General features: G+C 41.2%; 1 protein-coding gene across 1 annotated transcript in view; it reads left to right on the forward strand.

Annotated features, from left to right (window-relative positions):
• si:ch211-152p11.4 (regulator of G-protein signaling 3) overlaps positions 1 to 15,138 on the forward strand; it is a 37,583-nt gene extending 22,445 nt beyond the window's left edge. Inside the window, exons 5-6 of the mRNA XM_055893306.1 lie at positions 10,407 to 10,573; positions 11,013 to 15,138. Coding sequence (XP_055749281.1) covers positions 10,407 to 10,573; positions 11,013 to 11,183 — 338 coding nt within the window. The 3' untranslated portion in view covers positions 11,184 to 15,138. The remainder of the gene's footprint in view (positions 1 to 10,406; positions 10,574 to 11,012) is intronic.
• The last annotated feature ends 1,177 nt before the right edge of the window (positions 15,139 to 16,315 follow it).

Genomic DNA, 16,315 nt, shown 5'->3' on the forward strand with positions numbered 1-16,315 from the left:
GATTGAATGTCATATAGATCAATTGAAAGTAGTTTTCTCACTGAAACAGTTTCTTTATTTGATTTACATGCGCGTAAACACACTCATACACACCACTCTAATATTAGTAATATGTATACAAGATCCGAGTACACAATCTTGAATACATAGTGTATACACATTGTGAACTTACAAGGTTGCTCAACCACTTAGTTAAAGGTCACTAGCTAGAGGTTCTGGAAAGCGTGCAGTGATTGTGGTAGCCAAGCTTAGTCTGACAGTCTGCACAACATACAGGCTGTTTACGAGGATAACTTTAACATACAGGCTGTTTACGAGGATAACTTTAACATACAGGCTGTTTACGAGGATAACTTTAACATACAGGCTGTTTAGGAGGATAACTTTAACATACAGGCTGTTTACGAGGATAACTTTAACATACAGGCTGTTTACGAGGATAACTTTAACATACAGGCTGTTCACGAGGATAACTTTAACATACAGGCTGTTCACGAGGATAACTTTAACATACAGGCTGTTTACGAGGATAACTTTAACATACAGGCTGTTTACGAGGATAACTTTAACATACAGGCTGTTTACGAGGATAACTTTAACATACAGGCTGTTTAGGAGGATAACTTTAACATACAGGCTGTTTACGAGGATAACTTTAACATACAGGCTGTTTAGGAGGATAACTTTAACATACAGGCTGTTTACGAGGATAACTTTAACATACAGGCTGTTTAGGAGGATAACTTTAACATACAGGCTGTTTACGAGGATAACTTTAACATACAGGCTGTTCACGAGGATAACTTTAACATACAGGCTGTTTACGAGGATAACTTTAACATACAGGCTGTTCACGAGGATAACTTTAACATACAGGCTGTTTAGGAGGATAACTTTAACATACAGGCTGTTTACGAGGATAACTTTAACATACAGGCTGTTGACGAGGATAACTTTAACATACAGGCTGTTTACGAGGATAACTTTGACATACAGGCTGTTCACGAGGATAACTTTAACATACAGGCTGTTCACGAGGATAACTTTAACATACAGGCTGTTCACGAGGATAACTTTAACATACAGGCTGTTCACGAGGATAACTTTAACATACAGGCTGTTTACGAGGATAACTTTAACATACAGGCTGTTTACGAGGATAACTTTGACATACAGGCTGTTCACGAGGATAACTTTAACATACAGGCTGTTCACGAGGATAACTTTAACATACAGGCTGTTTACGAGGATAACTTTGACATACAGGCTGTTCACGAGGATAACTTTAACATACAGGCTGTTTACGAGGATAACTTTAACATGACATACAGGCTGTTTACGAGGATAACTTTAACATGACATACAGGCTGTTTACGAGGATAACTTTAACATGCAGGCTGTTTACGAGGATAACTAACATACAGGCTGTTTACGAGGATAACTTTAACATACAGGCTGTTTAGGAGGATAACTTTAACATGACATACAGGCTGTTTACGAGGATAACTTTAACATGACATACAGGCTGTTTACGAGGATAACTTTAACATACAGGCTGTTTACGAGGATAACTTTAACATGACATACAGGCTGTTTACGAGGATAACTTTAACATACAGGCTGTTTACGAGGATAACTTTAACATACAGGCTGTTTACGAGGATAACTTTAACATACAGGCTGTTTAGGAGGATAACTTTAACATGACATACAGGCTGTTTACGAGGATAACTTTAACATGACATACAGGCTGTTTACGAGGATAACTTTAACATACAGGCTGTTTAGGAGGATAACTTTAACATACAGGCTGTTTACGAGGATAACTTTAACATGACATACAGGCTGTTTACGAGGATAACTTTAACATGAGATACAGGCTGTTTACGAGGATAACTTTAACATACAGGCTGTTTACGAGGATAACTTTAACATACAGGCTGTTTACGAGGATAACTTTAACATACAGGCTGTTTACGAGGATAACTTTGACATACAGGCTGTTTACGAGGATAACTTTAACATACAGGCTGTTTACGAGGATAACTTTAACATACAGGCTGTTTACGAGGAAAACTTTAACATACAGGCTGTTTACGAGGCTAACTTTAACATACAGGCTGTTTACGAGGATAACTTTAACATACAGGCTGTTTACGAGGATAACTTTAACATACAGGCTGTTTACGAGGATAACTTTAACATACAGGCTGTTTACGAGGATAACTTTAACATACAGGCTGTTTACGAGGATAACTTTAACATACAGGCTGTTTAGGAGGATAACTTTAACATACAGGCTGTTTACGAGGATAACTTTAACATACAGGCTGTTTACGAGGATAACTTTAACATACAGGCTGTTTACGAGGATAACTTTAACATACAGGCTGTTTACGAGGATAACTTTAACATACAGGCTGTTTACGAGGATAACTTTAACATACAGGCTGTTTAGGAGGATAACTTTAACATACAGGCTGTTCACGAGGATAACTTTAACATACAGGCTGTTTACGAGGATAACTTTAACATACAGGCTGTTTAGGAGGATAACTTTAACATACAGGCTGTTTACGAGGATAACTTTAACATACAGGCTGTTTAGGAGGATAACTTTAACATACAGGCTGTTCACGAGGATAACTTTAACATACAGGCTGTTTACGAGGATAACTTTAACATACAGGCTGTTCACGAGGATAACTTTAACATACAGGCTGTTTACGAGGATAACTTTAACATACAGGCTGTTTACGAGGATAACTTTGACATACAGGCTGTTTACGAGGATAACTTTAACATACAGGCTGTTTACGAGGATAACTTTAACATGACATACAGGCTGTTTACGAGGATAACTTTAACATACAGGCTGTTTAGGAGGATAACTTTAACATACAGGCTGTTTACGAGGATAACTTTAACATGACATACAGGCTGTTTACGAGGATAACTTTAACATACAGGCTGTTTACGAGGATAACTTTAACATGACATACAGGCTGTTTACGAGGATAACTTTAACATACAGGCTGTTTACGAGGATAACTTTAACATACAGGCTGTTTACGAGGATAACTTTAACATACAGGCTGTTTACGAGGATAACTTTGACATACAGGCTGTTTACGAGGATAACTTTGACATACAGGCTGTTTACGAGGATAACTTTAACATACAGGCTGTTTACGAGGATAACTTTAACATACAGGCTGTTTACGAGGATAACTTTAACATACAGGCTGTTTAGGAGGATAACTTTAACATACAGGCTGTTTAGGAGGATAACTTTAACATACAGGCTGTTTACGAGGATAACTTTAACATACAGGCTGTTTACGAGGATAACTTTAACATACAGGCTGTTTAGGAGGATAACTTTAACATACAGGCTGTTTACGAGGATAACTTTAACATACAGGCTGTTTACGAGGATAACTTTAACATACAGGCTGTTTACGAGGATAACTTTAACATACAGGCTGTTTACGAGGATAACTTTAACATACAGGCTGTTTACGAGGATAACTTTAACATACAGGCTGTTCACGAGGATAACTTTAACATACAGGCTGTTTAGGAGGATAACTTTAACATACAGGCTGTTTACGAGGATAACTTTAACATACAGGCTGTTTAGGAGGATAACTTTAACATACAGGCTGTTCACGAGGATAACTTTAACATACAGGCTGTTTACGAGGATAACTTTAACATACAGGCTGTTTACGAGGATAACTTTAACATACAGGCTGTTTACGAGGATAACTTTAACATACAGGCTGTTTACGAGGATAACTTTAACATACAGGCTGTTTACGAGGATAACTTTAACATGACATACAGGCTGTTTACGAGGATAACTTTGACATACAGGCTGTTTACGAGGATAACTTTAACATACAGGCTGTTTACGAGGATAACTTTAACATGACATACAGGCTGTTTACGAGGATAACTTTGACATACAGGCTGTTTACGAGGATAACTTTAACATGACATACAGGCTGTTTACGAGGATAACTTTGACATACAGGCTGTTTACGAGGATAACTTTAACATACAGGCTGTTTACGAGGATAACTTTAACATGACATACAGGCTGTTTACGAGGATAACTTTGACATACAGGCTGTTTACGAGGATAACTTTAACATACAGGCTGTTTACGAGGATAACTTTAACATACAGGCTGTTTACGAGGATAACTTTGACATACAGGCTGTTTACGAGGATAACTTTAACATACAGGCTGTTTACGAGGATAACTTTGACATACAGGCTGTTTACGAGGATAACTTTGACATACAGGCTGTTTACGAGGATAACTTTAAAATATAGGCTGTTTACGAGGATAACTTTGACATACAGGCTGTTTACGAGGATAACTAACATACAGGCTGTTTACGAGGATAACTTTGACATACAGGCTGTTTACGAGGATAACTTTAACATACAGGCTGTTTACGAGGATAACTTTAACATACAGGCTGTTTACGAGGATAACTTTAACATACAGGCTGTTTACGAGGATAACTTTAACATACAGGCTGTTTACGAGGATAACTTTAACATACAGGCTGTTTACGAGGATAACTTTAACATACAGGCTGTTTTACGAGGATAACTTTAACATACAGGCTGTTTTACGAGGATAACTTTGACATACAGGCTGTTTACGAGGATAACTTTAACATACAGGCTGTTTACGAGGATAACTTTAACATACAGGCTGTTTACGAGGATAACTTTAACATACAGGCTGTTTACGAGGATAACTTTAACATACAGGCTGTTTACGAGGATAACTTTAACATACAGGCTGTTTACGAGGATAACTTTAACATACAGGCTGTTTACGAGGATAACTTTAACATACAGGCTGTTTACGAGGATAACTTTAACATACAGGCTGTTTACGAGGATAACTTTAACATGACATACAGGCTGTTTACGAGGATAACTTTAACATACAGGCTGTTTATGAGGATAACTTTAACATACAGGCTGTTTACGAGGATAACTTTAACATACAGGCTGTTTACGAGGATAACTTTAACATACACGCTGTTTACGAGGATAACTTTGACATACAGGCTGTTTACGAGGATAACTTTAACATACAGGCTGTTTATGAGGATAACTTTAGCATGACATACAGGCTGTTTACGAGGATAACTTTGACATACAGGCTGTTTACGAGGATAACTTTAACATACAGGCTGTTTACGAGGATAACTTTAACATGACATACAGGCTGTTTACGGGGATAACTTTAACATACAGGCTGTTTACGAGGATAACTTTAACATGACATACAGGCTGTTTACGAGGATAACTTTAACATACAGGCTGTTTACGGGGATAACTTTAACATACAGGCTGTTTATGAGGATAACTTTAACATACAGGCTGTTTACGAGGATAACTTTAACATACAGGCTGTTTACGAGGATAACTTTAACATACAGGCTGTTTACGAGGATAACTTTGACATACAGGCTGTTCACGAGGATAACTTTGACATACAGGCTGTTTACGAGGATAACTTTAACATACAGGCTGTTTATGAGGATAACTTTAGCATGACATACAGGCTGTTTACGAGGATAACTTTGACATACAGGCTGTTTACGAGGATAACTTTAACATACAGGCTGTTTACGAGGATAACTTTAACATACAGGCTGTTTAGGAGGATAACTTTAACATACAGGCTGTTTACGAGGATAACTTTGACATACAGGCTGTTTTACGAGGATAACTTTAACATACAGGCTGTTTACGAGGATAACTAACATACAGGCTGTTTACGAGGATAACTTTGACATACAGGCTGTTTACGAGGATAACTTTGACATACAGGCTGTTTACGAGGATAACTTTGACATGACATACAGGCTGTTTATGAGGATAACTTTAACATACAGGCTGTTTACGAGGATAACTTTAACATACAGGCTGTTTACGAGGATAACTTTAACATACAGGCTGTTTACGAGGATAACTTTAACATACAGGCTGTTTACGAGGATAACTTTAACATACAGGCTGTTTACGAGGATAACTTTAACATACAGGCTGTTTACGAGGATAACTTTAACATGACATACAGGCTGTTTACGAGGATAACTTTAACATACAGGCTGTTTATGAGGATAACTTTAACATACAGGCTGTTTACGAGGATAACTTTAACATACAGGCTGTTTACGAGGATAACTTTAACATACACGCTGTTTACGAGGATAACTTTGACATACAGGCTGTTTACGAGGATAACTTTAACATACAGGCTGTTTATGAGGATAACTTTAGCATGACATACAGGCTGTTTACGAGGATAACTTTGACATACAGGCTGTTTACGAGGATAACTTTAACATACAGGCTGTTTACGAGGATAACTTTAACATGACATACAGGCTGTTTACGGGGATAACTTTAACATACAGGCTGTTTACGAGGATAACTTTAACATGACATACAGGCTGTTTACGAGGATAACTTTAACATACAGGCTGTTTACGGGGATAACTTTAACATACAGGCTGTTTATGAGGATAACTTTAACATACAGGCTGTTTACGAGGATAACTTTAACATACAGGCTGTTTACGAGGATAACTTTAACATACAGGCTGTTTACGAGGATAACTTTGACATACAGGCTGTTCACGAGGATAACTTTGACATACAGGCTGTTTACGAGGATAACTTTAACATACAGGCTGTTTATGAGGATAACTTTAGCATGACATACAGGCTGTTTACGAGGATAACTTTGACATACAGGCTGTTTACGAGGATAACTTTAACATACAGGCTGTTTACGAGGATAACTTTAACATACAGGCTGTTTAGGAGGATAACTTTAACATACAGGCTGTTTACGAGGATAACTTTGACATACAGGCTGTTTTACGAGGATAACTTTAACATACAGGCTGTTTACGAGGATAACTAACATACAGGCTGTTTACGAGGATAACTTTGACATACAGGCTGTTTACGAGGATAACTTTGACATACAGGCTGTTTACGAGGATAACTTTGACATGACATACAGGCTGTTTATGAGGATAACTTTAACATACAGGCTGTTTACGAGGATAACTTTGACATACAGGCTGTTTACGAGGATAACTTTGACATACAGGCTGTTTACGAGGATAACTTTAACATACAGGCTGTTTACGAGGATAACTTTGACATACAGGCTGTTTACGAGGATAACTTTGACATACAGGCTGTTTATGAGGATAACTTTAACATGACATACAGGCTGTTTATGAGGATAACTTTGACATGACATACAGGCTGTTTACGAGGATAACTTTGACATGACATACAGGCTGTTTACGAGGATAACTTTGACATGACATACAGGCTGTTTACGAGGATAACTTTAACATACAGGCTGTTTATGAGGATAACTTTGACATGACATACAGGCTGTTTATGAGGATAACTTTAACATACAGGCTGTTTACGAGGATAACTTTGACATGACATACAGGCTGTTTACGAGGATAACTTTGACATGACATACAGGCTGTTTACGAGGATAACTTTAACATACAGGCTGTTTATGAGGATAACTTTGACATGACATACAGGCTGTTTATGAGGATAACTTTAACATACAGGCTGTTTACGAGGATAACTTTGACATACAGGCTGTTTACGAGGATAACTTTAACATACAGGCTGTTTACGAGGATAACTTTAACATACAGGCTGTTTACGAGGATAACTTTAACATGACATACAGGCTGTTTACGAGGATAACTTTAACATACAGGCTGTTTACGAGGATAACTTTGACATACAGGCTGTTTACGAGGATAACTTTAACATATAGGCTGTTTACGAGGATAACTTTAACATACAGGCTGTTTACGAGGATAACTTTGACATACAGGCTGTTTACGAGGATAACTTTAACATGACATACAGGCTGTTTACGAGGATAACTTTAACATACAGGCTGTTTACGAAGATAACTTTGACATACAGGCTGTTTACGAGGATAACTTTAACATGACATACAGGCTGTTTACGAGGATAACTTTAACATACAGGCTGTTTACGAGGATAACTTTAACATACAGGCTGTTTACGAGGATAACTTTGACATACAGGCTGTTTACGAGGATAACTTTAACATATAGGCTGTTTACGAGGATAACTTTAACATATAGGCTGTTTACGAGGATAACTTTGACATACAGGCTGTTTACGAGGATAACTTTAACATGACATACAGGCTGTTTACGAGGATAACTTTAACATACAGGCTGTTTACGAGGATAACTTTAACATATAGGCTGTTTACGAGGATAACTTTAACATACAGGCTGTTTACGAGGATAACTTTGACATACAGGCTGTTTACGAGGATAACTTTAACATATAGGCTGTTTACGAGGATAACTTTAACACATAGGCTGTTTACGAGGATAACTTTGACATGACATACAGGCTGTTTATGAGGATAACTTTAGCATGACATACAGGCTGTTTACGAGGATAACTTTAACATACAGGCTGTTTACGAGGATAACTTTAACATACAGGCTGTTTTACAAGGTATTGTTGATATGCTGCAGTGGCCACATTATGAATTCTCTCCTATTTGTGTTTGTCACATATGAACATACATAGGTGTTAACGTGTTGCCCTGTCTAGCCCAGCCAATGACGTGTTGTAACCATTGTGTCCGCAATCTGCTACCCTCTTACATGTCCTCACTCAGTCATCCTCTTTGTACAAAAATATGTTGCAACCCAGTGTCTAAGCAAAAACAAGAAGTGAATGAGAGAGAGAGAAGTAGGGGGAGGGAGAGCGAAGTAGGGGGAGGGAGAGAGAGAGAGAGAGATGTAGGGGGAGGGAGAGAGAGAGAAGTAGGGGGAGGGAGAGAGAAGTAGGGGGAGGGAGAGAGCGAGAGAGAAGTAGGGGGAGGGAGAGAGAAGTAGGGGGAGGGAGAGAGAAGTAGGAAGAGAGAGAGAGAAGTAGGGGGAGGGAGAGAGAGAGAGAAGTAGGGGGAGGGAGAGAGAGAGAGAGAGGTAGGGGGAGGGAGAGAGAGAGAGAACTAGGGGGAGGGAGAAGTAGGGGGAGGGGGAGAGAGAGAAGTAGGGGGAGGGGGAGAGAGAGAAGTAGGGGGAGGGAGAGAGAGAGAGAAGTAGGGGGAGGGAGAGAGAGAGAAGTAGGGGGAGGGAGGAGGAGAGAGAAGTAGGGGGAGAGAGAAGTAGGGGGAGGGGGAGAGAGAAGTAGGGGGGGGGAGGGGGAGAGAGAAGTAGGGGGAGGGAGAGAGAGAGAAGTAGGGGGAGGGAGAGAGAGAGAAGTAGGGGGAGGGAGAGAGAGAGAAGTAGGGGGAGGGAGAGAGAGAGAAGTAGGGGGAGGGAGGAGGAGAGAGAAGTAGGGGGAGGGAGAGAGAGAGAGAGAGAGGAGGGAGAGAGAGAGAGAAGTAGGGGGAGGGAGAAGTAGGGGGAGGGAGGAGGAGAGAGAAGTAGGGGGAGAGAGAAGTAAGAGGGGGGGAGAGAAGTAGGGGGAGAGAGAAGTAGTAGGGGGGAGAGAAATAAATTGGGGGAGGGGGGAGAGAAATAAATTGGGGGAGGGGGGAGAGAAATAAATTGGGGGAGGGAGGGAAAGAAGTGGGGGGGAGGGAGGGAAAGAAGTGGGGGGGGAATAAGTGGGGGGAGGGAGGGAAAGACAGAAAGAAGTAGGGGGAGGGAGGGAGGGAGAGAAGTAGGAGGGAGGGCGGGAAAGAAAGAAGTAGGGGGAGGGAGGGAGGGAGAGCGGGAGAGAGAGAAGTGGGGGGAGGGAGGGAGAGAAGTAGGGGGGAGAGAGAAAGAAGTAGGGGGAGAGAGGGAGGGAGAGCGGGAGAGAGAGAAGTGCGGGAGGGGGGGAGAGAAGTAGGGGGGAGAGAAAAGTAAGGGGGGAGAGAAATAAGTAGGGGGAGAGAGAAAGGAGGAGGGAGAGAGAGAGAGAGAGAAAGAAGTGGGGGGGGAGAGGCAGTATGGAGGGGTTGTATGTCTGACTGGCTTTAGATGGCAATAATGAAAATGTAGTGAAAAAAATCCTACGATTTGATTTTAGGACTTTTACAGTCTGTGCATATTTACGTGTTGTGCTGTATCTATGTAAATGTTTCTAAGTGTGTGTTTGCATGTCACTATTGGCCAATGGTGTGTACAGTATGTATGTGTGTGTTTGCATGTCACTGTATTGGCCAAGTGTGTGTGTGTACGTGTGTGTTTGCATGTCAGCATATTGGCCAGTGTGTGAACATCCCATCTGTCTCCTCTTCCTCTCTAGTGACGTCCTAAATGTGGTGTACTTTCATAAACCCTAATACTCCTCCCCCTCTCTCTCTTCTTCATCCCCCCTCCCCTCTCCAGCGGGTGTGTCTGTGTTTGGAGCATTCCTGCGCTCAGAGTTTAGTGAGGAGAATCTGCAGTTCTATCTGGCCTGTGAGCAGTACAGAAACTCCTCCAACAACTTCAGCCTGCACAGACGGGCCAAGGAGATCACTGTCACCTATATCGAGGCGGGGGCACCGCGAGAGGTATACAGACTTTGTCTATACATTGACCGGGCTGGCTGGCGGGCGGGCCTGTTTCTGTCTGTGGTTCTCCCTGCCTGTCTGTCTGTCTATCTGTGGTCCGGCTGGCCTTTCTATCTGTCAGTGTCTCCATCCATCTACCAGTATTATGTTGCCATGGTTATCATTCCTGTCTACTACAACCTGCATGTAAGTGTGTTTATTAACCAGTGTCTTCTTAACTGATCTAGAACCAGTTCATTCTCTCTCTCGCTCTTTTCTCTCTCTCTCTCGATCTTTTCTCTTTACTCTCTCGCGCTCTTTTCTCTCTCGCTCTTTTCTCTCTCCTCTCGCTCTTTACTCTCTCCTCTCGCTCTTTTCTCTCTCTTCCTTTTATCTCTCCTTTTCTCTCTCGCTCTCTTTTCTTTCTCTTTTCTCTCCTCTCTCTTTTCTCTCTTCTCAGGTGAACCTGGACAGTAAGACCAGAGATCTAACCACACAGCTCCTACGGGCTCCATCACACACCTCCCTGTCCCACGCCCAGAAACGCATCTACTCCCTCCTGGATACAGACTGCTACCCTCGCTTCCTCCAGTCCACCATCTACCTCACCCTGCTGGGACAGGCTGACTAGAGACTAAGGGCTCCATTCAATCCATATCGCCAAAGTTCAGCACTATAGCGCAATCAGAACATTTTAAAGGCAATGTTCCCGCGTTTGCGGAGACTGCATTTCACGTTAAACGCTACAGCATATTTTGTCTCAATCTCTGAACATCCACAATACAAAATGATTGGAGACCTAAAGCTGCATCCCTATTCCCTAAAGCTGCATCCCTAAAGCTGCATCCCTATTCCCTAAAGCTGCATCCCTATTCCCTAAAGCTGCATCCCTATTCCCTAAAGCTGCATCCCTATTCCCTAAAGCTGCATCCCTATTCCCTAAAGCTGCATCCATATTCCCTAAAGCTGCATCCCTATGGCTGCATCCCTATTCCCTAAAGCTGCATCCCTATTCCCTAAAGCTGCATCCCTATTCCCTAAAGCTGCATCCCTATGGCTGCATCCCTATTCCCTAAAACTGCATCCCTATTCCCTAAAGCTGCATCCCTATTCCCTAAAGCTGCATCCCTATGGCTGCATCCCTATTCCCTAAAACTGCATCCCTATTCCCTAAAGCTGCATCCCTATTCCCTAAAGCTGCATCCCTATTCCCTAAAGCTGCATCCCTATTCCCTAAAGCTGCATCCCTATTCCCTAAAGCTGCATCCCTATTCCCTAAAGCTGCATCCCTATTCCCTAAAGCTGCATCCCTATGGCTGCATCCCTATTCCCTAAAGCTGCATCCCTAAAGCTGCATCCCTAAAGCTGCATCCCTATTCCCTAAAGCTGCATCCCTATTCCCTAAAGCTGCATCCCTATTCCCTAAAGCTGCATCCCTATTCCCTAAAGCTGCATCCCTATGGCTGCATCCCTATTCCCTAAAGCTGCATCCCTAAAGCTGCATCCCTATTCCCTAAAGCTGCATCCCTATTCCTTAAAGCTGCATCCCTATTCCCTAAAGCTGCATCCCTATTCCCTAAAGCTGCATCCCTAAAGCTGCATCCCTATTCCTTAAAGCTGCATCCCTATTCCCTAAAGCTGCATCCCTATTCCCTAAAGCTGCATCCCTATGGCTGCATCCCTATTCCCTAAAGCTGCATCCCTATGGCTGCATCCCTATTCCCTAAAGCTGCATCCCTAAAGCTGCATCCCTATTCCCTAAAGCTGCATCCCTATTCCCTAAAGCAACATCCCTAAAGCTGCATCCCTATTCCCTAAAGCTGCATCCCTAAAGCTGCATCCCTATTCCCTAAAGCTGCATCCCTAAAGCTGCATCCCTATTCCCTAAAGCTGCATCCCTAAAGCTGCATCCCTATTCCCTAAAGCTGCATCCCTATGGCTGCATCCCTATTCTCCACTCTTCATCCTTTCTCCCGAAGTGCACACTTTTGTAGATATGGAGCAGTGGTGGGGACAGTTGCAGGAGATACAGTTACAATGCAGAGTTAGAGGGTTTAAGGGGTTTAGTCATTCCAGTAGACGAACAGGCTTGTGTTCATTAGGGCATGGAACAGAAACACTTAAAAAAAAAAATGCAACGGAAAACAAAAATGAGTGTTTCTTATTGGACAAGTCCAGATAGTCCCTCCCTGTTTCAGTCAGGTTTTTTCTTAATTCGATGCCTAATGAACATGACCCAGGTTCTTTTCTGCTTGGGGGGTGAAAGGGCTTAGGGAGGTAAAAGCAGGGAAAGCCATGAGGTTTGGATGGAAGGAGCTTGTCAAAGCGATAAGCGGAGGTTACGAGACAGGGGTCTGTTTTTTCCATGACTTAGAGAGTGCAACCCGAGGTGGCGTGAAACTATGCAGATTTCGTTGTTTGTAATCATTAAACATCCTCTTTTTAACTCGATAGGTCCCCCTACGGTCCAATGAGCACGTACGGAATGGAGCCAGCGCTGACAGAAAGGAAAAACAGCCCGGGCAATACGGAGACCTAGTTAAAGAACTTTGAGTTAATCTACAGTGCCTTCAGAAAGTATTCATACCCCTTGACTTATTCTACATTTTGTTGTTACAGCCTGAATGGAAAATGTATTAAATTATATTTTCTAACCCATGTACATACAATATCCCATAATGACAAAGTAAAAACATGTTGATTTTATTTTTTTACACATCTTATTTACATAAGTATTCACACCCCTGAGTCAATAGCACCTTTGGTACCTCTCTGGGTAAGTCTCTAAGAGTTGTCCATACCTGGATTGTGCAACATTTGCCCATTTTATTCTTTTCACAAATTCTTCAAGCTCTGTCAAATTGGTTGTTGATCATTGCTAGACAACCATTTTTAGGTCTTGCCGTAGATTTTCAAGTATATTTATTTCAAAACTGTAACTCAGCCACTCAGGAACATTCACTGTCTTCTTGGTAAGCAACTCCAGTGTAGATTTGGCCTTGTGTTTTAGGTCATTGTCCTGCTGAAAGGTGAATTCATCTCCTAGTGGAAAGCAGACTGAACAAGGTTTTCTCCTGGGATCCTGTTTCTTTTTTATCATGAAAAACTCCACAATCCTTAATGATTACAAGCATACACATAACATGATGCAGCAACCACTTTGTATTCAGGACAAAAAGTTATTTTCACTCTGTCATTTAGGCTAGTATTGTGGAGTAACAACAATGTTGTTGATTCCATCCTCAGTTTTCTCCTATCACAGCCATTAAACTCTGTAACTGTTTTTAAAGTCACCATTGGCCTCATGGTGAAATCCCTGAGCGGTTTCCTTCCTGTCCAGCAAATGAGTTAGGAGGTACACCTGTATCTTTGTAGTGACTGGATGTATTGATACACCATCCAAAGTGTCATTTAATAATTCCACCATGCTCAAAGGGATATTCAATGTCAGAGTTTAATTTGTTTTTACACATCTAGCAATATGTGCCGTTTGTGAGGCATTGAAAACCTCCCTGGTGTCTGTGATTGAATCTCTGTTTGAAAATGTAGTGCTCCACAGAGGGACCTTACAATTATGTGTGTGTGTGGGGTACAGAGATGAGGTAGTTATTTAAAAAAATCATGTTAAACAATATTATTGTACACAGAGTGAGTCCATGCAAGTTATGTGACTTGTTAAGCACATTTTTACTCCTGAACTTATTTAGGCGTTGCCATAACAAAGGGGTTGAATACTTATTTAGGCTTGGCATTACATTTACATTTAAGTCATTTAGCAGACGCTCTTATCCAGAGCGACTTACAAATTGGCATAACAAAGGACTTGAATACTTGACTCAAGACATTTCAGCTTTTCATGTGTAATTCATTTGTATAAACATAATTCCACTTTGACATTATGGGGTATTTTGTCAAGGCCAGTGACCCCCCCCCCCAAAAAAAATCTTAATTTTATAATTTAGAACATTTCAGGTTGTAACACAACTAAATGTGGAAAAAGTCGATGTGTGAATACTTTCCATAGGTTTGGAGTGGAAGTGAAACCCTGTTCACACTGGGTTTCTTGAGGGTGGCCCAATCAAGGAAGTAACCTTTTTAAAGATTGCCTCTAGAAACTCTTTCTGAAAAAGGCAATTCCCTTCAATAGACATCCCTCAGATGGGCGGTTTCATTAACACATCAAGACGGATCATTTGTTGCTAGATCGTGAATAATTTGGCACTAGATCATTCAAAAGCTGTATTGCTTCCAAGTAGGCCATCTCACAGTAACTTTGTACCCAAGTAGGGAATGCCCCATCAGGCCTTGGCAAACAGAATCAGTGTTGGTTTGATGCTGTTCTTATATGACTACAGTATATGACAACAGACTCCCATTTAATTGCGGGACACCAAGAGAGATAGAGAGAAACCCTTTACACTTGATGCTACATTGTAGATATTTTAAACAGCAGTCTGAAGAGAATCCAACAGATAAACAAAGGATATATGATTTATTTCAAGTGTATCATTTGTTTGTACTGAACCTCATGTTAAATGTTGGTTGTCAGACTATTTTAAAGAACAATAAATGTAGATTTTTGTACATATGGCAGTAGTCCTTGATTTATTAAGTGTGGTGCGGTTTCTCAGTGAGCAATAACTTAACACGCTGTGTTCTATTCAAGGCTGTGTGACCCATTAGAAATAGAATCTTTAGAATGGACCTTCTCATTCAAGTCAATGATGGCATAATGGGATGGAGGTTCCTAAGCCCTTTCTATAGATTATACTTATATGGTGTGACCCCCCCCCCCCCCCCCCCCCCCTCTTAGCTTGTCGAGGTGTTACCGGGATACCAAGCCTGTCGTGTACAGTACGTGTACGTGTCATAGCAAGGGGAAAGGACCAGATGGACGGGCTGTACACGTCATCATGGACCACGACTCCTAGACAGAAAAACAAAGAACAAGAAGAAAGCCTTGGAGTCAGTTTCGATTGGTGATCGTGAGCAGTCTGTGTTGGTTTTTCTGTCTGGCTGGTTAATGATACAGTCATCGTGAGCAGTCTGTTGCACTTTCTGTCTTGGTTAATGATACCTGTTGACATACACTGATTGTATAAAACATTAAGAACACCTGCTCTTTCCATGACATAGCTTTCTCCTGGATTCCCCTAGTCGGTCTTTGATCCCTTATTGACGTCACTTGTTAAATCCACTTCAATCAGTGTAGACGAAGGGAAGGAGACAGGTTAAAGAAGGATTTTAAGGCTTGAGACATGGTTTGTGTATGTGTGTGCCATTCAACGGGTGAAAGGGCAAGACAACGCAATATCAGGAAGGTGTTCTTAATGTTTTGTCGCTCTTCTGTACATGAATTAGTAATAGCCATAATTCTGTCAACCACTCCCACATACAGTACCAGTCAAATTTTGGACACCTACTCATTCCAGGGTTTTTCTTTCTTTTACTATTTTCTACATTGTGGAAAAAAACAGCTTTGGCATTCTCTCAACCAGCTTCATGAGGTAGTCACCTGGAATGCATTTCAATGAACAGGTGTGCCTTGCTTGTATTTATTATGGATCCCCTGGGGTCCAGCAAAATTAAGGCATTCTTAAAAGTTAATTTGTGGAATTTGTTTCCTTAATGCGTTTGAGCCAATCAGTTGTGTTGTGACAAGGTAGGGGTGGTATACAGAAGATAGCCCTATTTGGTAAAAGACCAAGTCCATATTATGGCAAGAACAACTCAAATAAGCAAAGAGAAACTACAGTCCATCAT

This window comes from Salvelinus fontinalis, chromosome 32 (assembly GCF_029448725.1).
Source record: "Salvelinus fontinalis isolate EN_2023a chromosome 32, ASM2944872v1, whole genome shotgun sequence".
NCBI classification, from domain to species: domain Eukaryota; kingdom Metazoa; phylum Chordata; class Actinopteri; order Salmoniformes; family Salmonidae; genus Salvelinus; species Salvelinus fontinalis.